The sequence below is a fragment of the Pyxicephalus adspersus genome, chromosome Z (genome assembly GCF_032062135.1).
Source record: "Pyxicephalus adspersus chromosome Z, UCB_Pads_2.0, whole genome shotgun sequence".
Lineage (NCBI taxonomy): Eukaryota > Metazoa > Chordata > Amphibia > Anura > Pyxicephalidae > Pyxicephalus > Pyxicephalus adspersus.
This window is the reverse complement of record NC_092871.1, coordinates 77041657-77068629: the sequence shown is the minus strand read 5'-3', so window position 1 is coordinate 77068629 and position 26973 is coordinate 77041657. Positions and strand designations below refer to the sequence as shown.

At 39.1% G+C, this 26973-nt stretch overlaps 1 protein-coding gene across 1 annotated transcript; it reads left to right on the top strand.

Moving 5' to 3' along the window:
• Window positions 1-8839: 8839 nt before the first annotated feature.
• Window positions 8840-22444, top strand: LOC140343403 (transketolase-like protein 2). Its single transcript, XM_072430074.1, has 14 exons — window positions 8840-9150; window positions 12258-12375; window positions 13304-13417; window positions 14552-14649; window positions 15022-15213; window positions 15638-15765; window positions 15865-16058; window positions 17463-17627; window positions 18453-18609; window positions 18792-18922; window positions 19082-19165; window positions 19425-19521; window positions 20762-20881; window positions 21765-22444. The coding sequence occupies exons 1-14, from the start codon at window positions 9044-9046 to the stop codon at window positions 21935-21937; spliced, it is 1878 nt and encodes a 625-aa protein (XP_072286175.1). The 5' UTR covers window positions 8840-9043; the 3' UTR covers window positions 21938-22444.
• Window positions 22445-26973: the final 4529 nt, after the last annotated feature.

Sequence of the window (26973 nt, the reverse complement as noted above, 5' to 3'; positions counted from 1 at the left end):
CACCAAAAGAGGAGGAATTGTGAATGGCCCAGTTAGTCTGTATGATCTTCTATCAACAAAACCCAGACCAGTACCAGAAAGGAGGACCATTGATAATCTTAAAGATGCATATGTGGCTGATCTTCTGAAAAGGCATCGCATTCCCCGAAGTCCAAAGCTGACCGCAACAGAGCAAGACAAAGATCAACAAATTCCTGATCGACCCATTTTGAATGAAAGTAGTGACGACCTATCTGGGTGATCCTATTTTCATTTATTTTTCCATTGGTTCTAAGAGGCTCCTATTGCATTCATAGGAGACATTAAAAAAAAACCTGTACCTGGGAAAAAAAAATGTTTTTATTACTCACCCCCTTCTGAAATAGTTAGATGCCTGGATGTATCTGTCCCAATACTTACTAATTTACTTATAGAAACACACATGTGATCAGTGAATTCAGTAAAGTCATAACTCCTGATCCTCATACTTGTTTTAAATCAGGAAGTGTTGTATGGCTTCACAACATAAAACAGCCAAGCAAGTAGCATTCTCATAGGGAGAGTTTAGCAAAGTAGCCTACATTCATTTCAGTAAACCTTCCTTCAAGAATCATGTTTTCAGTATAGTACTATTTAATATTGTGATTCCTTTCAGCTTTCCTTTTCCAAAGTATTACAGATAGAACAATAGAAGCAGATAAACGCCCAGCTTAATATTACCAACATGTTATTGCATGATATATTGGTATAACTAGTGCCATTTATTACTCCTATATATTCTATTTTATTTCTTATTCTGGGAAACATTCTGGAGCTCAAAAGAAATCTACCTCCCGCCAGATTAAAATCAAAATGATCACACAGTGAGAGATTTAGACAGTATGAGGCCTCAGACATGTAGTAGCTTTAGTCTGATTTCTATGTGCTGGCATAGACCCATCTAACATAAATTGCTTGAAAGTACATCCTCGCCTGTGAAGGTAGAAGAGGGTACACAGCTTTGGCCATTTAAGCTATCTTCCTAGTAGTCATGAGCGAGAATCCCTCTGGCATTCTCGTGAAAATTTCCTCGAACTTCCAATGGTTCTGCGAAATTTGAACCCATTTGGCGAAACCATTGGAAGAGGAAATTAAAACAGGAGGATTCCCAGAGCTGCATTCAGCCCTGGGAATCCTCCTGTTTGTGATCCCCAGGGCACTAGAGGTTAAAACCTATAGTGCCTGGGGATCGCAGAGGATTTCCAGGTCTGCATGTTGTTCGGATTTCCAGGTCAATGTTGTTTCCAGATCCGCATGTTGTTCGTGCTATTCGCGCAATCTCTTACAAATGTACATACATTTGTTACAGATACAAATGTATAATTTGTAAGTGATACTTATATTACAATGTCAAGAGGTTCTCCTGTGCTGGGCATCTTCTCAATGATTGCAGCTGTGGCTGTATTCATTGAGAAGAGTGTGCGATCCCCGGGGCACTAGAGGTTGATTATCCTCTAGTGCCCGGGGATCGCAGAGGATTTCCAGGGCTGCATGATGCTGCTCGACCACTCAGTGAATCAGAAGGCCGTTCTCATTTACATTTTCGGTAAGCGAGAAAGGCCTGATTCCCCGCAAGATCAAACTTAATATTCTCACTTGCTCATCCTGACTCCCTAGTTTACCCACTTATCACCCAAGTCACTCACTCTGATCACCAAGGCTACGTACACACGTGCAATAATTGTGGTTGGAAAGGATCTTGCACAATCCTTTCCAATGACAAAAGACTGCATGATGCATGAATGAGTGCTGTACATGCAGCACCATTCTGCTCTATGGAGAGGAGGGGGGAGACGACGGAGGGGCACCCTGCTGCGCTCTCTCCCCTTCACTTGCTTTATGATCATCAGATGACGGACGACGAGCGTTGTACACATGCTGATTATCGGACAAGAACCATTGCACGTGTCTAGGTAGCCTAACACCCCTCCTTCCCACCCTGGTCACCCATGGAAATTACTAAAACCCCCGCCCCCCCCATCACCTGGATTACCTGCCCTATGACACTTGGGTAACAATCAAAAACACTAACATCCCCCTCCTAATTATCTGTGTCAAGCACTCTGTTCTTATCATCTGGGTCAGCCATGGAAATTACTAAAACCATCTTAGGGTGAGTGATTCAAGTGAAAACGGGGTAAACCAGGGGGCCAACTCAAATAGTCAAAGCTGAGTACTGTCTTATACCTTCACAGGTGAGGATACACTTGCAAGCATGTCTGATGGGGCCATGCCAGCACAGACAATACACTCTAAGTAACTACTTAGAGGAGGGCTCCATTTTGTCTAAATCCCTGACTACGTGATAATTTAGGGCCCTAGAATACATCACTTCAAACACATTACCTTCAGGAATTTACTACTCATTCACTACACAGTATATTCCACCCCTTGCTCACAACAGGCCACAGACATTAGAAGTTATCTTTCCAGGTAAACGTTCAGACAGTGTGCAGCTAACCAACATGAGAACACTCACAGACATTTGAATCACTGCCATTAGCTTGCTAGATGACCTTGTTTTTTAACACAATATTATCAAAACTTTTAAAAGCAGAAATCCCACCAAGTAGAATGCAGAATATGCCAGGTAATGCAGCAATGAAGTCTCACAAAATTATGTAATGATCACAGTACTCATCCAAATCTGGCTGAAAAAAAATAAGCCCATGTCTATGGTGTCACTCTAGGGTAGGGGTGTCAAACTCAAATACAAAGAGGGCCAAAATTAAAAACCTAGACAAAGTCGTCGGCCAACCATGAAATTTATTGAAAAAATTGAGGAAGTTTTTCCTTCTCATTAGATATAAACCCTTTCCATATGGAAACAAAGAGGTTTTGCTTCACATTCAATATGTAACAAGCTTATAATAGAGAAGGAGGCATAAAAAATGTAATTTTACTTCTCTATTTGTAGCCTTCTGAGTTAAATTTCAATGGTAACCTTTTTGCACAGGCTAACAATAATAATAACAATATTCTTCTATGAAATTCCAACTATTCAAGTCCATGCCTTAGAGTAGCAAGGAAAAGTACAGCTGCCTTGCTGGAAATGCGGTGCTAAATCGTATGAGTTGCCCACCGCTGGAACTCCCTCTTCATTGAAATAGCACTGCTACTAAAATTCCCGGCATTATGTGCATCTATAAAACAGTCCAATGCGGGGCCACACATAGACAGAGAGCCCGCTGGTCTACAGACTCGAGTGATGCCGGGAATTGTAGTAGTGGTGCTATTTCAATGCATCGCCGGGCCAGCTGCAGTTCATATTTAGGATTCCTTTGGGGGCCAGAGTTTGACAACCTTGCTCTAGGGGGTGGTGTGCTTTGCACAATAGTGGTGTGAGCCCTGAAAAGGACCAAGGTGCAGAATCTAAGCAGCAGCCAGATCTTCTCCAGAGCCTCTAGTGGTGAGGATGTTGCACTGCTGGCACACTAGGGAGGGCAGGATAATGGTACCAAGTCACTAGGCAGGAGAATAGTCTAAGAAGGCTGGAGTCGAGGCAGGCATCAAGGAACAATTGAGAGGTTAGGAACAAAGCCAGGGGTCAAGAACAAGAAATCCAGGCAATAAACACCATTGACACAGGGATCACCACAGACTGGGGGACAAAGGGTTAGCACAGGAGCTGGGCTTGGAAAGCGCTCAATTAACAGACAGGTGTAGAGGAAATGCTCAGCAGTGCTAGGGGACTCAGCACTCAGAGAAATGTTGTACAAACGCAGAGTGCTGTGTCTGAGCCAGCTTAATATCCAAGTGGCTATTTCATGATTGGCCAGGTGGGAAGGGGGGCATACTGATTAAATCTTAAAGAGCTGGCATGCCCAGGCTCAGAGCAGGAGAGAAGCTCCTGCACTTTAGCAAGGAAGATGTATGTATGGCATAAGGCCTGTTTAGGTGTAAGTCAAAAAGGCAAAGTTCTGAATATTTGCTTGGGTATTTGGCCACTTTCCCTTCCCAATGTGGTATAGAAGGTCACCTATATCTTCCCCTATTAGTTGCAGAACCAGGGTAAATTTGATGCCTGTACCCCCCACCCCGCATTCTCCAACACACACACACAAAGGTTTTTTTCTAGGTTTGATGTTACTATGGTATGAATACATATGATGTGTTCTACTCTCTTCTAACATATTAGAATTTCCCATTTAACATCAATAAAAACATCTGTCAGAACCTGGGGGGAATAATATACTCAGGAGTATTTGTAAATCTATAGAAGTTCCCAACTTCTGGGTGATAATCAATGCTGCTATTCCAAAGTTAACCATTTCTAAAATAATGCAAAAAGCCCACTGAGTGCTGTCAAAGCAAATGCTAAAAAAAAAAAAAACAGGTTAGTATACTGTTAACGCACCATCACAAGAACTTTGCAGAGCCCATAGTTTTGTCAATGACCTTTATAGAAAAAACCTCTGTGTTGGCATTTTTGGAGGTTAAATATGTTATATAATGTTGCTATGAGCTAAGAAACATAGTTTAAAATGGTATAAAGTAGATACAATACACATTTGTGCAATTTCTGTTTATGAATATTTACTGTTCAATAAAGTGTTATTTGTGCATGTACACCACCTTGTTTTACTATATGTTGAACCATTGTGTCTCAGCCAGGGTTCTGAAGAACCTTAGTGTTCCTTCCATTGCTGGGGGTTCCATGAACAATGAGCAATTTGTGATTCTCAGGTCAGTTTAAGTACCACCAATTATCTTTTTGGCTTTCTGTAAGGGTGACATTCTTTCCACTGGTCAGGAATGTAAGAGGAATTCTTCACACTGACTATCATGCTAATGTACTGCTAGTTGTGCATGTAGTCATTATGGCAAAAAGATATGAAAGGTTGAGTCACTGCTTACATTATTTTAAAATTACTTGAAAAGCCATTTATTATAGCTGCCATGTCTGACTGATGTGTGTGCCTCTCTATTAATATTAATCAATTTGTAAAGTTTAGTGTGTGTCATCAAAGGAATTAATGGATTATAGCCAAGGTCTTCCTTAAGCGTATGAATGTTCAACAACTACTGTGCCAAATATTCCAGTCACTCACATATCGCACATAGTGACAACTCTGGCACATGCTGAATGGAACACAATACTACATGATGCAGAAACAGGCGACCCATTTGGCACAAGTAAATGCCTGGAGCTTGAATGGATATGAGATACATGCAATTCCTTTACAAGTGCCAACTTGGCATCCTGTAATCATATCTCCATTTCAGTAAGGATAAAGAATTCAAAATATAGTAGTAATGTTCTTGTAGTACAAAAAAATCATTGCATTGACTAGAGTTTTTCATTAAACAAGCTGTTGGAATGTATATAGGTCCTAACTGTTCCTATTTTTGAAGGACACTACCATTTGTATGTATTAGGCAAAGTAGGTAAACATAGATATAATTGTTTTTTTGTGTAACTTTTGTCATTCATGTAACTGTCACAGTCCTAAAAGTAAATATGTCACCACTGTGGATTACTGAAATGTTGCAAAGAGCAATATTGCTTCACCATCATAGTATCCTGTAGCAATCAGATCTGTGTTTTCATTAGTGTAAAACAAAAATCAATAAATGCTTGCTGACTATTGTAGGTTACTGCACTTTGCATAATATGGCCTAGTTTATACAGGGCTCAATATGTGAACCCTTGTCTGTAGGGTATCGGGCACAGCAGGAATTTGCATTGCATTAAGCAGTGTACCTGTACGAAGTCCACTTAAGCTGGCCTTGGAATTACTAGAGCCCCCCAGAACCCCAAAGTAATGCACTTGTGGATTACTGGTGGCGGCATGCTGTAGCCTATCTCGTGTAGACCAACCGAGGATTAGGGTTCCCCGCAGTGCAAATGGAAACCAGCTATTTGGCCATTCGCTATGGTCTTTAGCCTATGCACTTTACTGTAGGCTAGCATGGCCACCCTTTACGGTAATGGAAAAATAGTAAAGTGCATGAGATAAGTGACCTCAATCACAAAAAAGGTTGGTATCGGCATTGCGGAGCACTCTAGATTTCAGAGGTCCTTTGGTGGTCTGTGGGGCATTGGTTACAAAGATCAAGCACATGCAGACGGCAAATGGCAAATTACAATTTGTTTACCTTTTGCAGGTTTACTTTAAATGTTACAACAAATATATTAAAAATGAGCTGTTAGCACACACTGCCTGATCCTTGCTGGAAGTTTGTTTAAATGTCATCATTTAAAATGGGACCACACAACCACGCAGTTGTTTTACCTTTGGCAAAAGATGGATATTTATGTCCATCCAATTCTAAGAGTTTTAATGCCTAGGCACATAGGAGAGCCAGACTGGTGACCTGACATTTTCCTTTGCAATTAAAGGACATAGCAATGTAACTTTCTTGTCCCCAACCTATAATTGGATAATTGGGGAATGGAAGAACACTTACTGTTTAACTCATCATTTTCCTGTGACTGATTTTTTATTTTGTGACCTGCAACATCCTCATGTACAGAAAACAGTGCATGCTTTTGATAGGCCACAAAATGAGGGAGGAAGGTAGAAGACCTCAGGAACATTTGAACTTTTACAGTTTCTCTGCAGGTTGATATAACAACATCATAGATAGGCAAAAAGGTTCGACCTCTTGAATTCAATAGTGCAGTTTATAGTCTTTTATAGAGTTGGTAAAATGCAGCCTGTGGCCCTTGGAGTTCTTTTTACAACTGCAAAATAGTATATATATATATATATATATATATATATAAACAAAATATTTTTTTCATTTTTTATATTAAAAATGTTGTCCCTGAACTCCAGTCTAGTGATTTTGCCAGGGTTAAAGGGATGTTAAAATATATATGTTATCTGCTGCAGACAGATGAAAGCTATTGCTTAGTGACCTGATTGTAATAATTACTTTGTGGCAGGATGCAGTGAAGCTTATTTACTGGAAAAGGTTTAACTTTTAATTAGGTGAAAATTCACACATTTTTTTATTTATCCAATTACAAAAAGCAAAATTCTGATCACTTTGAATACCCAAAAAGTTCATGTGCTTATCCCATGATTGGATAATTGAAGCAAAAAAAAAAAATTTTGAAGATTCTTAACTTTAGTAAATCAGCTCAACCTGGAAGGCTAGGGTAGTGGAAGATTTGCATCATTCGTTTGTGAACACAGCAGGTAACTTAACAGGCACTATATGATTGTGTGATGTCTCTGAGTTAGCCTTTCCAGTCCCTGAAGCTGGCAGTAATACTGGATAATTCCTGAATAAAGATTGTTCTGTCCTTCTAGGGTAAAACAAATGCATTTTCAAGGCCGTGCTTGGATCTTTAAGACATGATAAATACTTGTTAGTATAAAGCTCAATAGTTCAATAGTTTTGCAATTGCTCTGAGAGAGAGAGGGGGGGGGGGGGGGGGTAAGCAGGAAGTGCCCCCCCCATATTATTATAGTAAATACCAGCTCTAAAAACATTTTGTGATGAAACATGACAATTACCAATATTGTGGGGTACCTAGTGCTAGTTTTACACCTGAGAAAACCACAAACGATTATTTTGTGCAAAGCAGATCTGGCAACCGTACAAAGCTTTACATGAAACATGCAACTTAATATCTAATATTACATTTGAGGCTAGGTTTTCTTTAAAGATGGCCATATACTATGCAAACGTTTCAGTTAGATGATAAACATTGAATGGGTTGAAAGTGCATCTATAATATTTTGACATAATTAAAAATGTATTGGACAAGAAGTTTTTTTTAGGATCAGTATTGTAATAATATAAAAATCATCCAATTGAAAAAGTACGTCTGTAATATTTGGATATAATTCAAAAATATTTGAACAAGGAGGTTTTTTTTTTGGATTAGCATCATATTAATATAAAAAAGCATACGATTGAAAAAGTACACCTGTAATATTTGGACATAGTAATTAAACATTTATTGAATTAAATTTTTTTTTTTAGGATTAGTATTGTATTATTATTATTATTATTATTATTATTATTAATAATAAACATGATTTATATAGTGCCAACATATTAGGCAGCTCTGTACATTAAATTGTATTATTAAAAAAGGCATATGATGAATCAATTGAAAAACTGCATCCATATTATTTCCACATAATTAAAAATTTATTGGAAAAGAAGTTTTTTTTAGGATTAGTATTGCATTAATATAAAACGCGATTGAAAAATTGCATCCATAGTTATTGGACACAATTAAAAATGTTTTGGACAAGAAGTTTTTTTTTTTAGGATTAGTATTGTATTAATAAAAAAAGGCATATGATGAGTTGATTGAAAAATTGCATCTGTAGTATTTGGACATAATAATTAAAAATTTATTAGACAAGGAGATTTTTTTTCAGGATCAGTAATGTAATAATATAAAAAGCATCCAACTGAAAAAGTGCATCTGAAATAATTGGACATAATATTTAAACATTTATTGGACAAGAAGTTTTAGGGGATTAGTATTGTATTATTATAAAATGCATGTGATGAATCCAATACAAAATTGCATCTGTAATATTTGGACATAATTAAAAATTATTTGGACAAGGAGTTTTTTTGCATCATATTAATATAAAAAGCATACATTTGATAAAGTACATAATAATGAAAAAATATTTAAGGATCAGTATTATATTAATAGAAAAAGCAAAGTGCAAAGTATTTGTATCCCACCCACATGAATACAGCTGCAGGCAGTGTATGTGTTGAATTAGTGCCCAGGGAAAACAAAGGAGAACTGTGTGAATATCTGGGCAGCTGGTCATAGCTTCCACAGTTCACATACACTGCAAGCAGAAGTAAACAATAAGGCCTGCCTAGTCTCTGAGCTGTGTGAAGGTGATTTTACAGGCTGTATATGACATGCATAGCATGATGATGGGGTGACAGCAGACATCAATGAAGACCACTCTCCTCCTCCCCTCCGTGTGATCTCATTTCCTCCAGTAGGGAGAGAGGGCGGCTCTCTATAAGACCGGCCCAGTGGACTGATCTTCAAGCACTGCTCAGGTTGCAAAGGAACATCATCAGCATGGACACCTACCAGAAACCCGAAGACAAAGATCTGCAGGCCCTGAAGGACGTTGCCAACCGGCTGAGGATCAATTCCATCAAAGCAACATGTGCTTCCAACTCGGGGTAAGGTTTTAAAAGGGCCTGATCAATTCTAGCGATCCCTGTGTCCCTCCCCACGTGGGTATCAGATTCCCTAAATTATTTTATCTTGGCATCTATTATTGAAGCATGCGGTGTGGCTGGTGGCATACCTACCACGTGCAGGTTTAAATCCCCCCTGACACGTGACCACGTGCAGGTTTAAATCCCCCCTGACACGTGGGCATTGATCTATCTCATCTTCTGCCTACATCAATGTCTGTAAATTTTGGATTCATCTTTTTCTCGTTTTACTAGGTGTTAGGCCGACCTGATTACAGGGCATTAGTATTGTATCCATGTCATGTGTAGGCCTCAGTCAAAGCAGCATTATGGTCGAAGGAAATGATCTGCAGACTCTTAGAACCCTCCCATTAGTATTGGATATCTTCAGAAGAGATTGCCATGTGTTCATTTATAAACTGTACATTCTATCTCTGCAGCAGGTCAGAAAATAAATAGGAATCCCTCCTGCATCAAACAGAATTCTGATATAAGGAAAAATGCTAATCATATACCGTGCCATGTTCTGGTATTCCTCATTGATCTAATGATGATCAAATCAATCCATTACATTCAACTCATTGTACCATCCAAGTGGTAAATAATATGTATTAATATTGATGATCATGATAAAGTTTTCCCTAGTTGATAGTAAATTGATTTTTTTGGGCTAAATATTATTCAGAATTGATTAAAAAAGGCACTGATTTAATAGATGTGCGTGATCGTTTGCAGTGTATGGGCCAGCATTTGTCAGCTGGCTATTCACCAGGTCAGAATCTGTTTTTTTATAGGGCAGCATGGTGGCTCAGTGGTTAGCACTCTGGTCTTTGCAGTGCTAGGTCCCAGGTTTGAATCTCAGCCAGGAAATTATCTGCATGGAGATTGTAGGTTCTTCCCATGTGTCTGAGTTTCCTCCGGGTACTCCATTTTTCTCCCACATTCCAAAAACATGCAGTTAGGTTAATTGGCTTCCCCCCAAAATGAGCTTCAACTGTTTTAATCGCATATGACTATTGTAGGGATATTAAAATCTCCTTTGACATAACTATGGACTTTGTACAACACTGCATAATATGTGCTATATAAATACTGTGTAATAGTTTAGTTCCTAAAAACACAGTTGTAAGATTTCATATTTGTGCCCATAAGCTAAGACCACATGGCTGGCTTTGAATGGGTGGGTTTAAAACACCCAACAGTTTTTTAGGAATTTTTCAGCTTGGGGTAGGCCTTTACTCTCATTGCTCCACCCCTTCACTTCTCCCACATCCTAATCTGTGTGTGAGCCAGAACTAATGTGCTGCTGAAAGATGATCTCGTGGTCACTGGGATGAGCACAATGGTGCTTTAGGACATTTTACCCTTGAAGGCCTGACCATTATTTTTTTTAATACACAGCATTTATATATAGCACCATCATAATATGCAGCGCTGTACAAATTCTAATGTCCTTACCATAGTCATATGTCAAATATTGTAGTCTAAGGTCAATTTAGGAGGAAGCCAATTAATCTAACTGCATGTTTTTGAGATGTGGGAGGAAACCTACGCAAACATGGGGAGAACCTGCAAACTCCATGCAGATACTGCAAAGGCCAAAGTGCTAAACCCTGAGCCATGTGCTTCCCCATTGTCTATAGTAATTTCTGTCAGGAGCTTGGGTCTGTGACCTTTAAACTCCAAAAACCAAATAGCTCTGACTTTAGAGAGAGACTTTGGATTTGAAAAGTTAAATTTTAGCCAAGGTCAGCATGAATTCCAATTGTGTGCTTTCCTTCACTCCTTGTACTAAAAGTCCATGTTTCTACGTCAAAAAATGAAAGGAAATTTCACTAATGAAGTCCCAGATAGCCAAAAACCCAGACGTGTTCTAATACTTACCCCAAAAATAAAACCGCCTCATTTAAATACTAGTAAACCCTTTTTCTTTTTTATAGTAGTAATGTGGCCACTATCCTTGTTCTCCCACTGCACTCGCTAAGATGTGGATGGAGGGAAGAGGCTTTATTATTATTAAACAGGATTTATATAGCGCCAACATATTATAAAAAAAGCGCTGCTTTTTATGAGACTTTTTTTTTTGTCCTTGCCAAGTGTCTTCATGTGAATTTATATGTGTGTATGTTAAATTTTTTTTTTATTTTTTTTATTTTTTTTTATTGCTAGCTTTCAATCAAAATGTGTTGCACTGCAGTAGTAGCAAACAAGCTTTGCAAAAAGTAAACTATGCATGCACTTCCAAGAAATGTACTACTACTGTGGTGACGGCTAACAGGCTTTTCCAATAACTTGCTGACTTTTTGCCAAGACTGAGAAGGTGTTTGGGAAGATCTCTATATAAAAAAAAAAAAAAAAAAAAGCACAGCCTAAGCAAGGATGAGTTTCAGCCATTTCCATCTGTGAAAGTTTTGTTACAAGTGCACTTCACTTACCCCTGCAGGTTGAATTCCTCTCTGGACAGGGGTGAGGTGAGGATAGTCATGTGCTGTACATGTCTGCTACTAATCTGGCAGGCGTGATATTTGGCATGTTTCTACTTCCAGCATATCTGTCTAGACAGGCAGAATTTGTCTGTAGGGATCTCCCCATCAGACTGCAGGGTAAGAGGTGTTCTCAAGCTTTCATTTTACACTTAGACCTGGTTTCACTTAAGGTTGAGGCCGCATGGTGAGGAATCCACAGCATGTACAAGCTGTACTTTGCTTAGTTTTCATAAATACAGTGCACTGCAGGTTTGACACTAGGTAATATCACATGCTTGACCTTTGCAAATCCATATACAGTGCATTTTAGTCTTTTGTGATGGGATGTTGGGAAGGGGGTAGAATTGCTGTAGCAGCAGAGACCATGCCTTACTCTGATGAATAGGCAATAACCAGCATGGATCAGGCCAGAGTGTCCACTGGGTTACAATTTTCAAGCTTTAGAAATCAATAGGAGATTACTGTGCAGCCAGATTTACATCCCCTACAATCCTCACCTGATTGGTCTGTTTTTGGGTTGATTTTAACTAGGCATGTGGACCTGTACCAGTACTTTAGTCACTAACTTCTATAATGCTAAATGTGCTTTGCTCCTTGTGACAGGCATCCCACATCCTGCTGCAGTGCAGCCGAAATTATGTCTGTACTCTTCTTTAACGCCATGAGATACGACGCAGCTGACCCTGGCAACGCCAACAATGACCGTTTTGTTCTCTCAAAGGTAAGGATGATGGGGTAAGGACTTATTATCAAGACAAAAAGATGGTCAGAAGAGATGGAATTTTCTGTCAAATACAAATGAAGATTGTACATAAAGTGATAAAGAGACATTACACAACATAACACCTCCCAAAATGGGAATGGGAAAATTTGCATGCACAGACAGGGCAGTGTTCTCCCCAGCCCCTTTTAGCTGGGCGCACCACCTGGCACTTTTCAGCAACCACCCAGTTTTTTTTAGGTGGTTACTAATGAGTTGGGTCACAATACAGGGCCACCACCCACCTACAATCTGGGTTGAGCACTGCAGGGGTTATGGAACTTCTATTAGGGGCCCAGTCACACCTGTGTGTTAAGGTGTTTTGCGGTAACCCCGAGCCACACTCTGGGTGGAATTTCTAGGGAGTTTAAAAGTCCTACCTGGTTCCCAAGTTCCACCAGTGCCTGTGGTGTCCTCCAGCAATGCCCAGCATCTTCTTCCCCGGGCATCTGTGTAACCTGGTCAGTATTCTCCCCAGCCCCTTTTAGCTGGGTGCACCAGCTGGCACATTTCAGTAATCACCCGGCTGTTTTTGGGTGGTTACAAAACAGTTGGGTCATAATGCAGGAGCTGCCACCCGCCTAAAATTTCTTCCCACCCAGCTTAAAAGAAATTCTGGGTTGAGCACTGCTGGCAGTGGGTCCCTGGTGTGTGAACGTTGGGGAAGCAGATGCTGGATGGTATCTGCTTGTGAGTGTGTGGCTGGAGGGGGAGACCAGGTGGGAAATTTGAAAAACAAAATATTTTTTAATGTACCACTTATCTATATATAATGTGGGGGTGGTCTCCCTGTGTAGGCACAGACTGCAAATTATTTTTACTACTAGCCAGAAAAAAAAAATGGGTGCCTTGTAAAGTTTATTTATTCATCAGAGTTTTTTCTCCCCAGGGTCATGCTGCTCCCATACTTTATGCTGCATGGGTTGAAGCTGGATTTGTTAAGGAATCTGATCTTCTTAACCTGAGAAAAATAGACTGTGATTTGGAAGGCCATCCTACACCGGTAATGTTCACAGCTTTATATCCAATGTTCATAAAATAAAGAGATAATGGGTTTCTTGCATACATAATCTATGGGTTTTAGGTGAAATGAGACTAGTTACACCTCAGAGCTCTGCCCCTATCCCTGCTATTAGGAAAAGGCTGACTTTTTACCTACCTCTGTGTCTACCTTTATATTGCTTACAGTATTGGTTCTCCTTAAAACGGAGCTAAACCAACCAATTATATTCAAAAGAAAAGCTAAATTTTTAAAATCCAGAGAACCATCTGAGATACTCAGAAGGTGTTTTGGTGTACATGACCTCCTTTTTATTTGCATTAAGCAGGTTATGTTTTTATAGAATTGTATCAGAATGTAATACTGTTCTGAAAGCTTCACAAGCCAGTAAATGCCCACCTTTAAGTTATTTTCTGTAGTGTCTTCATTTATGGTGTTCCTGCTTGTGGATGGGGAGTATGGTACATATAGGGCATGTCTGGTGAGAACTGCTACAGTTGCCAGAGTAATTACATCAGCTCTTACCTGAACATGTATACCTCTGATGCGTGGTATTATAGCTGACAGTAGCAACAGCAGATTTGAAAATGAGCCAAGATGGACCCCATCTTAAGTGAATAAGATGTTTTAATTCTGATCCAAGGCTGTGGTCTTCTTTCGCTTTAAAGACAAAAGTACTGATGTTAGCCTTTAAAGGATTGCAAAAAAGGCTTGTCCAACATAAGATACCTAGAATACAACTGTGCCTGGCCAGCAATTTTTACGGGAAAGTAATACTAATGTAGGAACAAATTGCCTATTACTTGATCAGGGCTTCCTGATTGTGTGCAGTTCTTAGCACCTGATTGGTTATGCATTAGGCTTGATAAACTGCAAACCTTAAACTTTGTATTTAAGTTTGGCTGTGGTTGGGTGTGTACTCAACTGATAAAATGTAAAGTACACCATGTACAATATTTAAATTACATTTGTATATTATAATTCTTTGTGTCATACTTGGCAATCACATTGGTGTGCTTTAAGCACTGGGGCAAAAAATGTCATTTCATTCAGCAAATTGTTTGTGATAATTTTTTATTTCTTAAAACACATACTTTGTGCAGCTGTGATGTTAAAATTATTGCATAATAATTACAGAAATTACCGTTCGTGGATGTTGCTACTGGCTCTCTTGGCCAAGGCTTAGGAGCATCCTGCGGCATGGCGTACACTGGAAAATACTTTGACAAGGCCAGGTATGTATACTTTTACAACAACCCATACGTGCCTAAATAATGGGTATAAGACATGTGTAATAGAACAGTCTTTTGGTCCAGGATGGTGCTAAAAAAAAATACTTTGAATACATGGGGTGTGTGTATTTATATAATAGTCATGTTCCAGTTGTATGCTAGTGATGCAGCTGTTGCTGTAGTTTTACTGCTCTCCAAGAAGTGGGACTGTAGTCATTGACAATGTCTCTTGTTATGGATGATCTAACAAAAACTTTAGTATATTAAATGGTACAAACAATCCTCTTTTTTTATTTTCTAGTTAGATGAGCCATTTGTCTGCTTAAAATATATTTTGTATAATTTCTTACCACCTAAGTCATCTTTTCTTTTCAGTTACCGCGTTTATTGCCTGCTGGGTGATGGCGAGTCTTCTGAAGGTGCTGTATGGGAAGCCATGGCCTTTGCCTCTCATTACCATCTAGACAACCTGGTGGCCATTTTTGATGTGAACCGTCTGGGTCAGAGTGAAGCTGCTCCTCTCCAGCACCAGACTGACATCTACAAAAAAAGATGTGAAGCTTTTGGGTAACTGCACCTTTGTAAACAATAAAAGCTGTGATGGAGTAATCATGTTAAAACACGACCTTATTGCTTTTAAAATGGTAACATTTTAAGAAACTGAGCAGCATGGTTTGATCCCTGCCTTGGTCTTTTTGTTATGACTGGGAAAAGGGAGATCAGGATGATCTCTCTGGCAGCCCGAACTGTACTACAGGGTCCAGATCACAGCAAACTGTTTCAATAACAACATAAACTCCCATTTCCCAAGAAATATATGAAAAACACACGCAAGACAGTGGAGGGAGGCAGTTTTTAAAAGGCTTGTTTAAATGAAATTCACAGTCAAAGGTTTATTACATGATTAATATTAACAGCTGTTATTCATTATGGAACTTGGTGACTTTAGGTCCTCTCCTGATGGCTAACCTCTACCCCATTTTGTTCACAGATGGAACACCTATGTAGTTGATGGTCATGATGTCGCAGAATTGTGCTATGCCCTGTGGCAGGCAGCCAATGCAAAAGATAAACCCACTGCCATCATTGCCAAAACCTACAAAGGAAAAGGGATTTCAGGTAAGGTTCTGGACTGTTTTATATATTCATTAATTTATATAAATCTATGTGTCTGTGTGTGTGTGTGTGGCCCCTACTACTATTCTTATTCTTTTCCAGGTGTGGAAAATCAAGATAATTGGCATGGAAAGCCGATGCCTAAAGACAAGGTAGAGTCAATTATTAACGAGATTCAGAATCAGATCAAGAGCAACAAAAACGTGACTCCATTGCCACCTATTCGAGATGTTCCTGAGGTCAGCATTGCCAACATTACAATGCCCACTCCTCCCAGTTACAAAGTTGGAGACAAGGTGAGTTCATTAGTGGGGAAAATAAGACAATCCTTTTTCAATTTAACGTACACTCGGTCATATCTTACGTCCTGTACTTTGCATGCCTTGGTAGTCTAGTGTTGGTAGGGTAGTCTAGTGTTGGTAGGGTTGCCAGTGCTGCTCACAGCTTGCAAGCTGGTAATGTCTGCCTATATTTCAATAGATAGATATCTTTTTTTGCATCATAACATCTCAAACTCAAGGCATGTTCAGACCTGCAGTAAAATTAGGCTCTAATGCTGCAAAAGATCTGTAAAAAAATGAATGAGTCGGTTTATTATGCAATCGACAGGAGGCGGCAGCATTACCTTGCTGTGATTCACACTTTTGGAGCTTCTGTGATTGGCTGCCTCTGCAGACTTCAATGGAAAGTGCTTAGAACTGCTTAAAAACTGGCCAGAAGTTTAGGAGTTTTTCAGAGCAGTTTTTTTGACACCTGCAAAGTGTTCCCTCCCATTGCTCAAAAGAGTCCTAGGTGACAACAATGGCTGCACCCCTAGACATAGCAGAGCTGATTAAGTTAAACCTAATCTTTTCCTTCCAGAGGTGTTACACAAATCTCTGACCCTTCATATGCAAAGGTGTGTGAGTGTCATATTCATGGGGGGGGGTGTAGTCTTTTTGGGTGGTATCCCAGATGAGGAGCAAAAGGCTGTTGTGTGCATTGGTAGCCCAGATCAGCAACAAAGCGCAACCAGGTGCATTGGTAGGCCAGATGAGGTACAGAAGGGCAGCCGGGTGCACTGTTAGGTTGGATGAGATACAAAACTGCAGCCGGGTGCTTGGCTAAGCCAGATGAGAACCAAAAGAGCCACTGGGTGCATTTTTGGGCATTTTGGGTGTGGCAGGCTTATTTGATATCTTGAAACCCACTTTAATAAATGGGTCACCAGATGTCTGCCCAACAACACCCTGGGAATGTGTAGAGGAAGTAGAGTCGTAATATCGTTACCTTTATAGCACCAGCTTTTGGAAACGACCAAAAACAACTGTTTAAGCATGTAAAAGCTAGTGTTTTTAGCCTGTAATTGCTCTGAGGTCTGGCTCTGCAGAGTAGGCAGTTGGAAGCAGTAAATGCTGCGTTACGCTAATGCAGGTCTTAACATAGCCTTAAGTGAAAATGCAACAGTGGACCCATGGGTGTCATGCTAGGTTATTGTGTACATGAATGTACACAAAATTACTTGTCCCAGCACATGCTAGTACCTCTGTTATTAAGGTGCAATTTAGGTTATAGGATCATTACTCCTTGTTATCCAATGGTCTTTAGTAAGAGAATGTGTGACCTGAAAAAAGTAAATCCCTGCTTTACTGATCTGTGTATCAGTGGAGGCAGCAATGGTTGTTTAAAGCTACTTAACATTATTTATTTCCACTGTTTAGATTGCAACACGCAAAGCTTATGGTTTGGCTCTCGCTAAACTGGGAAACGCAAACAGCAGGGTTATCGCCCTTGATGGAGACACAAAAAACTCCACTTTCTCTGAGATTTTTAGGAATGAGCATCCTGACCGCTTCATAGAGTGCTTCATTGCAGAGCAGAATATGGTAAGAACTTTTATTGTTTTAGATCGTGTGTGTGTTTTTCAGTTGTAGTTGATCAGACAGTAAATGTCTAATCAGTCAGCTGGATTCTAAATATACAGGTAAGAGTTTGGGTTTGGACAGATAGGGATGCCCCCTAGTGCTAAACATATTGTACTGAAAGGTGACAAACCTGTTAGAAAATATATTTATATCTTCTGCAAGATCTGTATGCAAATGTTATTTTAACATTGGGGCAAGCTTGTGGAGTCAGGAATATGAAAGTTTTACAGTTGCAAAATATTGAATGTGTATGCTCTGGCACAGAAAAGTGTCCATATAGATTTAACTTCTGTTCTTGAATTTATAAAACACGGAAGAGGGTCTTTACCAAACTTAGGTCTTACCTTTAGTGCTTTTATTTAATTCTTCTTTGTAAAGAAGTTTGGTCCAGCTGAGTTGACTTTCTCCATCCTCTTTCATCCCGGTTGGAAGAGGTCTTCTAATATGTGGAAGCTTCCACATATTAGAAGGAAGTGTGGAAACAAAAAATGGGCCAGCTTGCCTTAAAAAAAAAAAAAAATGCCAGTTGTCTTATATTCTTTAAAAGTGTTTTAGTGTTGCATAATTCTGGTCTTGTAGCTAAACTTCATGGCTGCTAGGCTTGTCACTGGGCCCTAGATTATCCTTACCTTGAAGTTTCAGTCTCTGGACCTGCTGATGAGATATACCTGGAAGTTAAAACATTTTGCGGGGTAGTCTATATGTAACAAATCGGGATGACAATGACTCATTATGTTAGGGTTTGCGATGGCATAAATCCATGTTCTCTAATTTTGTTTTTTACAGGTTAGCGTGGCTATGGGTTGTGCAACACGCAATCGAACTGTGGCTTTTGCCAGCACATTTGCTGCTTTCCTCTCTAGAGCATATGATCACATTCGTATGGGAGCCATTTCTCAGTCCAATGTTAACCTGTGTGGCTCACACTGTGGTGTTTCTATTGGTGAGTTGTCTATTTTTCCTTCTATCTTTAGACCTTTTTGGATAATGGTTGCTGGCACCATAACATCTTGTAAACTCAAGGTTGCATTAGCACAATTTTTGTGTGGCAATCTGCCAGAATATTGCAAAGATCAGTGTATCAGTACATCCAAGATTGATTGCAAACTTGTTTTTCATTGTTAGGTGAGGATGGTCCTTCTCAGATGGCTTTGGAGGATATTGCAATGTTCCGTGCTATTCCATCCTGCACAGTTTTCTATCCCAGTGATGGCGTTTCCACAGAATATGCAGTCAGTCTGGCTGCCAACACTCCAGTAAGTGTCATTTGGGCATTCGAGTGCTATGCTACTGTAGCCAGTAACACAATCTTTGATCTGCATACAATAAACAGAAATTGTTGTTTGGAGCAGTTTGTTGGTGCTACCTTTGTTTACTATGTATACTATAATCTTGCACTTTTTTATTTTTTTTAGGGAATATGTTTTATTAGGACCAGCAGACCAGATACTGCAATCATCTACTCTCCTGAGGAAAAGTTTGAAATTGGACAAGCAAAGGTAAACTAGCATTAACTCCTAGTGTTGATGGGTTTTGTGTGTTGATTGGGGTGTTTGATTTGAGACGTGGGTGATCTTTCCTTAAAATGACCAGTGATCAGACTTGATTGATCTAATGATTAGCAGCTTGGCTGACTGCTCCTTTCGGAAACAGGTGGGGGGGGCTAACATTTCTGGCTTTGTATATAAATTAAGTCATTATATAAATTCCATTAAATCTGAGTTTATAGGCCCTTAACCTTCCTATGATCTTATAAAGGTTGTACGTCAAAGCGATTCCGACAGGGTGACTGTGATTGGAGCTGGTGTGACATTACATGAGGCGCTGGCAGCAGCAGATGAGCTTGCCAAACAAGGTTAGTTCTTCATTATTTTGCTTGCTAATTTTAACTTTCAATTTCCACCATCGGCTCATCTAGACATGGTGAGATTGTGTAGGTCTAAGCCCTGATCAATTAACACTCAATGATTTTCCACTGTGTGAGAACCTGCCAACAATCAAATATACTAATCCTGACTTGCATCCGTGGAAGTGTGCATGTTTATGTGCCTTGAGCTTGATTGATGGAAACAGTCATATGGGTGTCAAGATACTTGGAACTGAATAAATCAACTTTTAAGCCTGGTCAAAGTTCCCTAATAGCCTGCTAAATCTGTTCTGCAAAGACACTGCCTGGTCATGAAAAGAACTATCTTGGTTGAGTGCACATCGGAATGTCATTGAATTAATATGGTTTTGGATTTCAATTCACTTGGTAAAACACAGGTCAATCCTTCCAAAATGCAGCATACAGGACCCAAGGCAATACATGAAATGTATTGCCTCCTGTCCACATTCTAGAAACGACATTCAGCTCAAACAAAGTTTTAAGTCAATGTGGGTGGTGGAACAGCTGTTTGCAAATGGCTCCTGGCACTTTGCCAACCACTCTGCAGCCCCAACCAGTTTCCATGCATGATGAAATGCATCACTTGTCTTTTTATTTGGGTTAAACAAAATTGGCAAAGTGAATTGTTAGAGGTGAGATGTTAACGTCCACCCAATTGTGTGCAAATGTGTTTTTTTTTTTTGTTTTTGTTTGTTTTTCTCATGTGATTTGGATGTTCTCTGTAAAATGTGATTCCATCATTCACTAAGCGAATTTTGAGTTAGAATCCTCTTAAACACTTTCAGTAAACTAACCCCAATGACTTGAAACAATTTTATGCCTGTGCTTACTGATAACTGTATTGGGACAAGCTAATCTCTTCTGTCTGTATTTGCTTGGTGGACTATTAATCTGTGGCTGTATTATTGTGGTTAAACAGTTGTACCAAGCTTCAACCGCAGGCCATTTAGACCCTTTCAAGTTCTGGCTACCCTATTTTACATTTCCCTTTAAAACCCATAAAGCATAAAGGCAAAATGGCTACAATGCAAATGTGACAGACTTTCAGTGCAATGTATATGTGGGGGCACCCCATTTACAGCATACATTGTGGTAAAGAAGTAATGCAAAGGACTGGAAAAGTGCAATTGGCTCATGATGCAGGATTTTTATCCTGTGTATTTTCTTTTTCCCCTGAAGCTCATCATGTGTTCTGTTTTGTTTTTAGGCATCAATATCAGAGTGATTGATCCATTCACCATTAAACCTTTGGATGCTGCTACAATTATATGCAGTGGCAGAGCTACAGGTGGTCATATCATTACTGTGGAGGATCATTACAAAGAAGGTAAGATCTTGGTTCAGCTTGCCTTATATCGGTCAGATATGTTTTGGGTTCAATTGGAAGAACTTGGAACTTGCGTTTTTGTGTCCTCTGTGTTAAGAGCTCTTGAAGCTAAATCATCCAAATTAGGTTAATGTGCACTATAACTGAAAGTGTGGCAATGCTTAAATAAAATAAACTTACCAATCAAAAGACCACATTGGCTTCTTGATTGGCTAGGGAGTGTGGGTGAAATGCCAGGTCAGTAGTAAAATGAATCTAAACTGACAATCGGTGTCACTAAGGGGACTGAGCTTCTACTGCAAGTAAGTGAGAATAGAGATCTGGTGAGTTTAGGACCACTTTAAGTAACTTGACTATGTCTAGTATTTCTTGCTTGCTGGTGATAAGCTTGTACCAGCTTCCAATGTGTTATTTAGCTAATCGTTTGGTCCAGACAGCATAGACAAAGAAATGACCCTCTGCACAATGCTATGCATCCTTACATATTTCTAGCAAACTTTAATACATTGCATGCTGAAGCTGGCCTGCATTAATGTGATTCTCCAGGAACAATAATTGCAATAGGAGAACAGGTATCCTCAACAATTTTCAAGAAATGTAGTAAAGGTGTATAGTGGCATGCACATTATCTTTGTCAACAGAACTATAAGCACTTTTGCTGGGTAAAACTGATCACCTCTGTATCTGGTTTCAAGCAGTTTGCCTGAAGTTGTTTGATGCAGGTCCTTGAACTTTCTTTTAGACTTTTGAGTGCAGTTTATGCAGGTTTTGTTTAGTAACATTTGTAAAAGCTGCAGGAATAGGCAACAAATATCTGAGTTTGGCATATAATATAATGTAGCTTGTAGCAATACCTTTTTAAAATTATATTTTCTTTTTTCAGGGGGTATCGGGGAAGCTGTAGCAGCAGCCTTGGCTGGAGAGCCTGGATTCATCCTTCAAAGTCTGGCAGTCAGAGGGGTTCCTCGTAGTGGAAAGCCTACGGAGTTACTAGAAACATTCGGCATCAGTGCCAAATGCATTGTTGAAGCTGTAAAGTCTACCTTTGCAAATTAATGGAATTACAAGTGCTACAGAACACTCTGAGAATAGAAAAGTAGAGTAGCTGATTTGTTGCACAAATCTTTAAGGAAAACATGAACAGAAGTAGACAAAGGCTGTTGCTGCTATCTGATCTAATGGTTTCTCAAAATACTAGCTGTCTAATGTGTTCACACTAGATGTATACAGGTCAGAAGGAAGGTAAATAAAGCTTCTAATATTTATACTAGTAATTCATTCTAATAGTACTAAGACTGTTAGACATGCATAATGGCCAGCTATCTTTTTCAGAAGGGTGGGTTGCAAGTGGCAGCCTTTATTTTATTCTATATTCTATACATGTTTTTCTATGAAGCATAGTTACTGATTCCATATATTCCACTGGACTCTCAACATTACCATTCCTGTTCTGCTACTTATGTGCTACCATGTTGACCGTGTACTGACCATCTTTAAAGTTCCATTCCATAACTTGTCTTTGGCTTTCAATTTCCAAGTGCTTAATAAAAAGACTCATTTGACTATTGTGGTCTAATTTGATGTGAGGCAAAAATTATAAATCCAATTGTGGGACTACAAAGTACAATAACCTGCCGAGCAGGAACCCCGAGTCACACTCAGGGTAGCTACACCAATGTAAAACAATAGTAAACGGAGCCTTACCTGATCTGCTAGCGTCTTTCTCCGTGACTCACGTCTTCTCGGTTCCTCCGCCTGGTGTCCTCTGCATCCGATTAGCCACGGTGGAGTTCCCAGTGAAGTTGGTGCGTGCAGATGTTCTGTTCGAAGCAGGGTGGGAAATTCAAATCTATTTGTATTGCATTCAATACAAAATAACTGTATTGAATGCAGTACAGTGGACCTATATGTGTAAAAGCAGTACATTGTCTTTTATGAACATTTATTTTACAGTATAATATAGTATGAGTATAGTTTTTTAATTTCTTATTTTGACATTATTTTGTTTCAAACTTTAATATACTCCTACTGTTATACTGTAAAATAAATTTTCATGAAAACCAATGTACGGCTTTTAGACATATAAATCCAGACAGAAATTAACCGCCCAGGAGGTTAATATGTAAGAGAAACTTTTTATGGTGTAGTCTTAAAAATAATTTATGAAGGTGTAGTGTACTAACCAAAAGCTGTGAGTGAACTGTTTTAAGGGAATCCCTCATCATTGAGAGTGGAATACCCTATTTTCCGGTGTACAAGACGACTTTTTAACCCCGAAAAATCTATGACAAAGTCAGGGGTCGTCTTGTACGCCGGGTACCAGTACTTACCTGCAGCGTCCGGTGTCCCCGCGAGTCCCCTCTCTGGTCTGGCGCACTGGAACGCGCCTGGATTGGCTCTGCACTGGAACGCGCCTGGATTGGCTCTGCACTGGAACGCGCCTGGATTGGCTCTGCACTGGAACGCGCCCATTCATTAAAGGAACGCGCCCATTCATTAAAGGAACGCGCCCATTCATTAAAGGAACGCGCCCATTCATTAAAGGAACGCGCCCATTCATTACTTCGAACTAGTGTACAGTTCTTTCTGCCTCTCAGTTCTCACACAATAGTGAGATCTGACAGGCAGAAGGAACAGTACAATACTGGGCATATAACACGACCCCCAAATGATTGGTTAGAGTGGGGGGTCGTCTTATACGCCCAGTCGCCTTATACACCGGAAAATACGGTAATTTAATATGCTTTGGTTGGTCTTCCCTGGTACCACAACTCCTCTTTTCAATCCACATCATTTTGGATTGACATGGAGCTAACCATGAGCAATGTGCGTATGAGCTGTACCTCTATGACTAAAAGGGCTTGAAACCAGTTGATGATTTAAAAAACCAGCAGACTGTCTAGCCAGGCCATTCGGTGTGTTTTGTCTCTAATGCATACTGTGAAACATTTTCAAAACATTTAGGGTAAGCATTTTTAGTATAAATGAGCATATGGCAGGCTGAAGTTTGTGTGTGTGTGTGTGTATACACAAAAGTTTGAGTTTGAATAATTTGAGTTTGAAAAAGACCGAGGCTTACTGTTAAACAAAAAATGAGCAAATTTCCTAAAAATAAAAAAAGTCTGAAATTTTGGGTGTGACCAGGAAATTTACGAGTCAGCTTCAGAATGTTTTTTAGGCATTTACAAATTATCATGACCTCCCACAGCGTAGAACGGTGATTTTATTTGACAAATATTTTGTCAAAGGAGAATTTTAGTTTATAGGCCACAGTTACTCAAATAACCACTCCTTAAAAACAAAGGAATCACTAAAGGCACAATATACACCTAACCCTGAAGTAGATGGCCTACAGCACCAGGAGACCATAATGCATGCTACTCCAAACAGCCAAGAACATTCAGCTGCAGCTACAATTTGCACAGGCTCATCAAAATTTGATAAGAGGAGTCTATATTGTACCTGTTCAGCACCATGAAAGATGATAGAACCATAAAAATTTAATTTATTATGGCCCAAATCAATATTTTTACTAATTAAGAGGCTATAAACAGCTTTGCCTGCCATTCCTCCTTCCCAAAAAAACAAATTTTTTTGCCACTGTACAGCATTCTGGGATATGGAAAGACTTGTATCGTACATGTACATACGTATGACGGTAAAGTTTCAGAGGATCAATCACCCCCAACATTCAGTAACTAAGTATAGCTATTTTTTCCCACCGCAAGGGTCATTTTCTCACTTAACCCAAGGTTTAGTGACTGCCCCCACCCAGTGTCCTAAAGACTGCTGTGAGATTTGATGGGAAGAGGTTATTATGAGACTCAGAGGACAAGTATACTCATGTAGGTTCAAGCTTGTAGTCCAAAATTGGACCTTCTTGGAGTGTGACATATGTCTGCTATATGGGATAGAAGCATCAAGAGTTTGTACTAAAATTAATGTAAATAGTTACACAAATACCAGGAACACTACATTTTAAAAATGTGTTAAAATTACCATTTCTCAGGGACCATTAGGTACACACGGGCTGTATGATCTAGTTTCTGGGCCTCATTTTCTAAGTAGTAACAATATTTTTGAAGGCAAACTGCAGCATCACTGTACATAAAAGTCTTTATTGAGAACCACCAATCTATATTTAAGTTTATTTTATAGAAGCTACAGGAATATACTCTGGGACCTCTTTGTGGCATATCTGTGTAACGTACATGCTACCACAGGGATCCCGTGTCTGAAAGCTGTTACATTACCACAACCTACACCATCCTACTACACAGATACAACTGTCAGAAAGGTTTTTGGAGGTTTATATTTTTTACTTAGTATACAACTGATCTAGTATAGAGGGATAATACGTATAGATATATTGGTGGGGAGGTGATATTTTTTAATAGGGTTAGATTGCACTTTGTTGTTTAGGCAGTGCTTGTCTATACTAGGGCTGTCCAACTTTTAAGGTCCACATGAACATTTTTGAATTCTTGTTCCAAAAGTTAAAAAAATATCAAAATTAAGTATGTTTTAACAAGGATGAAATAGTTTTGTTTTACATTCTGGTGTGTAAAGGTAAAAACTCACTGCATTGCTTTACTATCAGAAAGGTAGTTTTAAAGTACTGTGCAGCAAGCTATAACACATGAGAAAAAAATACAAAAAAAGTATACATTAAAGATTGCAAAAAAAAAACCCTATGCCCAGTGTTCTTTCTCCAATACCACCCCTACCCCCCATCTCCCCACCCCGCCACTACCACACACACTTTTTAAATTATTTGTATGGAAATAATCAAACCAAACTGATTTAATATTTTTTTTCAATAATTTTTTATATAAATAAAAATACAAAAACAATACATTCTTAGGTATAATGATATTGAATATTTTTGGATATTAAAGCATTGTATGACTCACTATCAATAAAAAACAAACCAATTAAGACCAGAGAAGAGGGTAAGACCACTAGGTGTGATGTCCTATAAATCCCTGAGAGTAATGCTCTTCTAGAAATTCAGAATAACCATCTCACATGATTTCCCCTATCTAACAAACCCAGGGAATAGCAGTCGATGTGGAAATAATTCTTCAAGAAGAACTAGAACAGCGAAGAGCAAAGTACAGAAGTAACTACGTTAAATAGGAAACAGATAGGGAAGGAAACGTCAAAACATGAGGAAATGGAAATTATGTTGGACAGAGTCCTGCCCAAAACAATGAATTCTAAATTAACTTTATAAAATGTAGTCATGTAATAAAGTCCTCTCTATGTGATTCTTATTCAAGTACCATAAGTAAGAGGGTTTAAACATAATGCCTAAACTCTAGATAAGAAAACAATTCTAAAGTGTGTACTGCAAGTGCCAATTTCAGGAAAAGAAAATGTACAGAACTGAATAGTGAGGTCCCTAACCCTGCAAAAGCCATTGGAAATCCACCAGTGGAAGCGCAAAGGATCTTCAAATCCGGGTGGAAATAATGGGTTGTTAAAGGTGGTGAAGGGTGTGTGTGAAAACATTAATTTCCCAGAATATTTGACATCATCCTACATTCGCTTTTCGAAAAAAAAGGAGGAGCCAAAGAAAAATATCAATGACTATAAGAGATCCCACACTGGGGAGTTCAAGAAGGCATGGTGGGCTGCCAAGAGGGCCAGTTGGGCTTAACTTGAACTACCAAGCGCTTCTAAACTTTGGGCAAATATAATACCTGTCTAGCAACCCTAGGCCTCTAGCATTTCTCAATAAACTTCAAAAAGGTCCACTGGAGTGGCTGAAAAATATGTGATAGTATTGGAAGTGGGCAAACCCAAAAAAGATAAAAAAATAGGGGAAGAGTAATCATCTTCAAGGAAGATATTGTCCCAAACCATGAAACCTGATAATCCCTTACATGACTTTAGAGTGGAAACTGTTGTTCATAGTGGGAAGGCATAGTTGGCTTTGTAGTTAAATTGATTTAATGTATCATATATCATTATTTATCTATTTTTGCTAACAAAAAAGCTTTTTTACACTTTAGATTCATGGGAGTTAGAATATTAGCAATGTACCCTTAAATAAAAGATTATATGATTGTTTAATCTGATCATTACAC

Bases quoted from the DNA above. Each gene is read 5' to 3' on its own strand.
- LOC140343403 (XM_072430074.1), top strand. From the start codon at position 9,044: ATGGACACCTACCAGAAACCCGAAGACAAAGATCTGCAGGCCCTGAAG. The intron at 14,650-15,021 runs GTATGTATACTT...TTTTCTTTTCAG, and splicing joins AAATACTTTGACAAGGCCAG to TTACCGCGTTTATTGCCTGC. The intron at 16,059-17,462 runs GTGAGTTCATTA...TCCACTGTTTAG, and splicing joins GTTACAAAGTTGGAGACAAG to ATTGCAACACGCAAAGCTTA.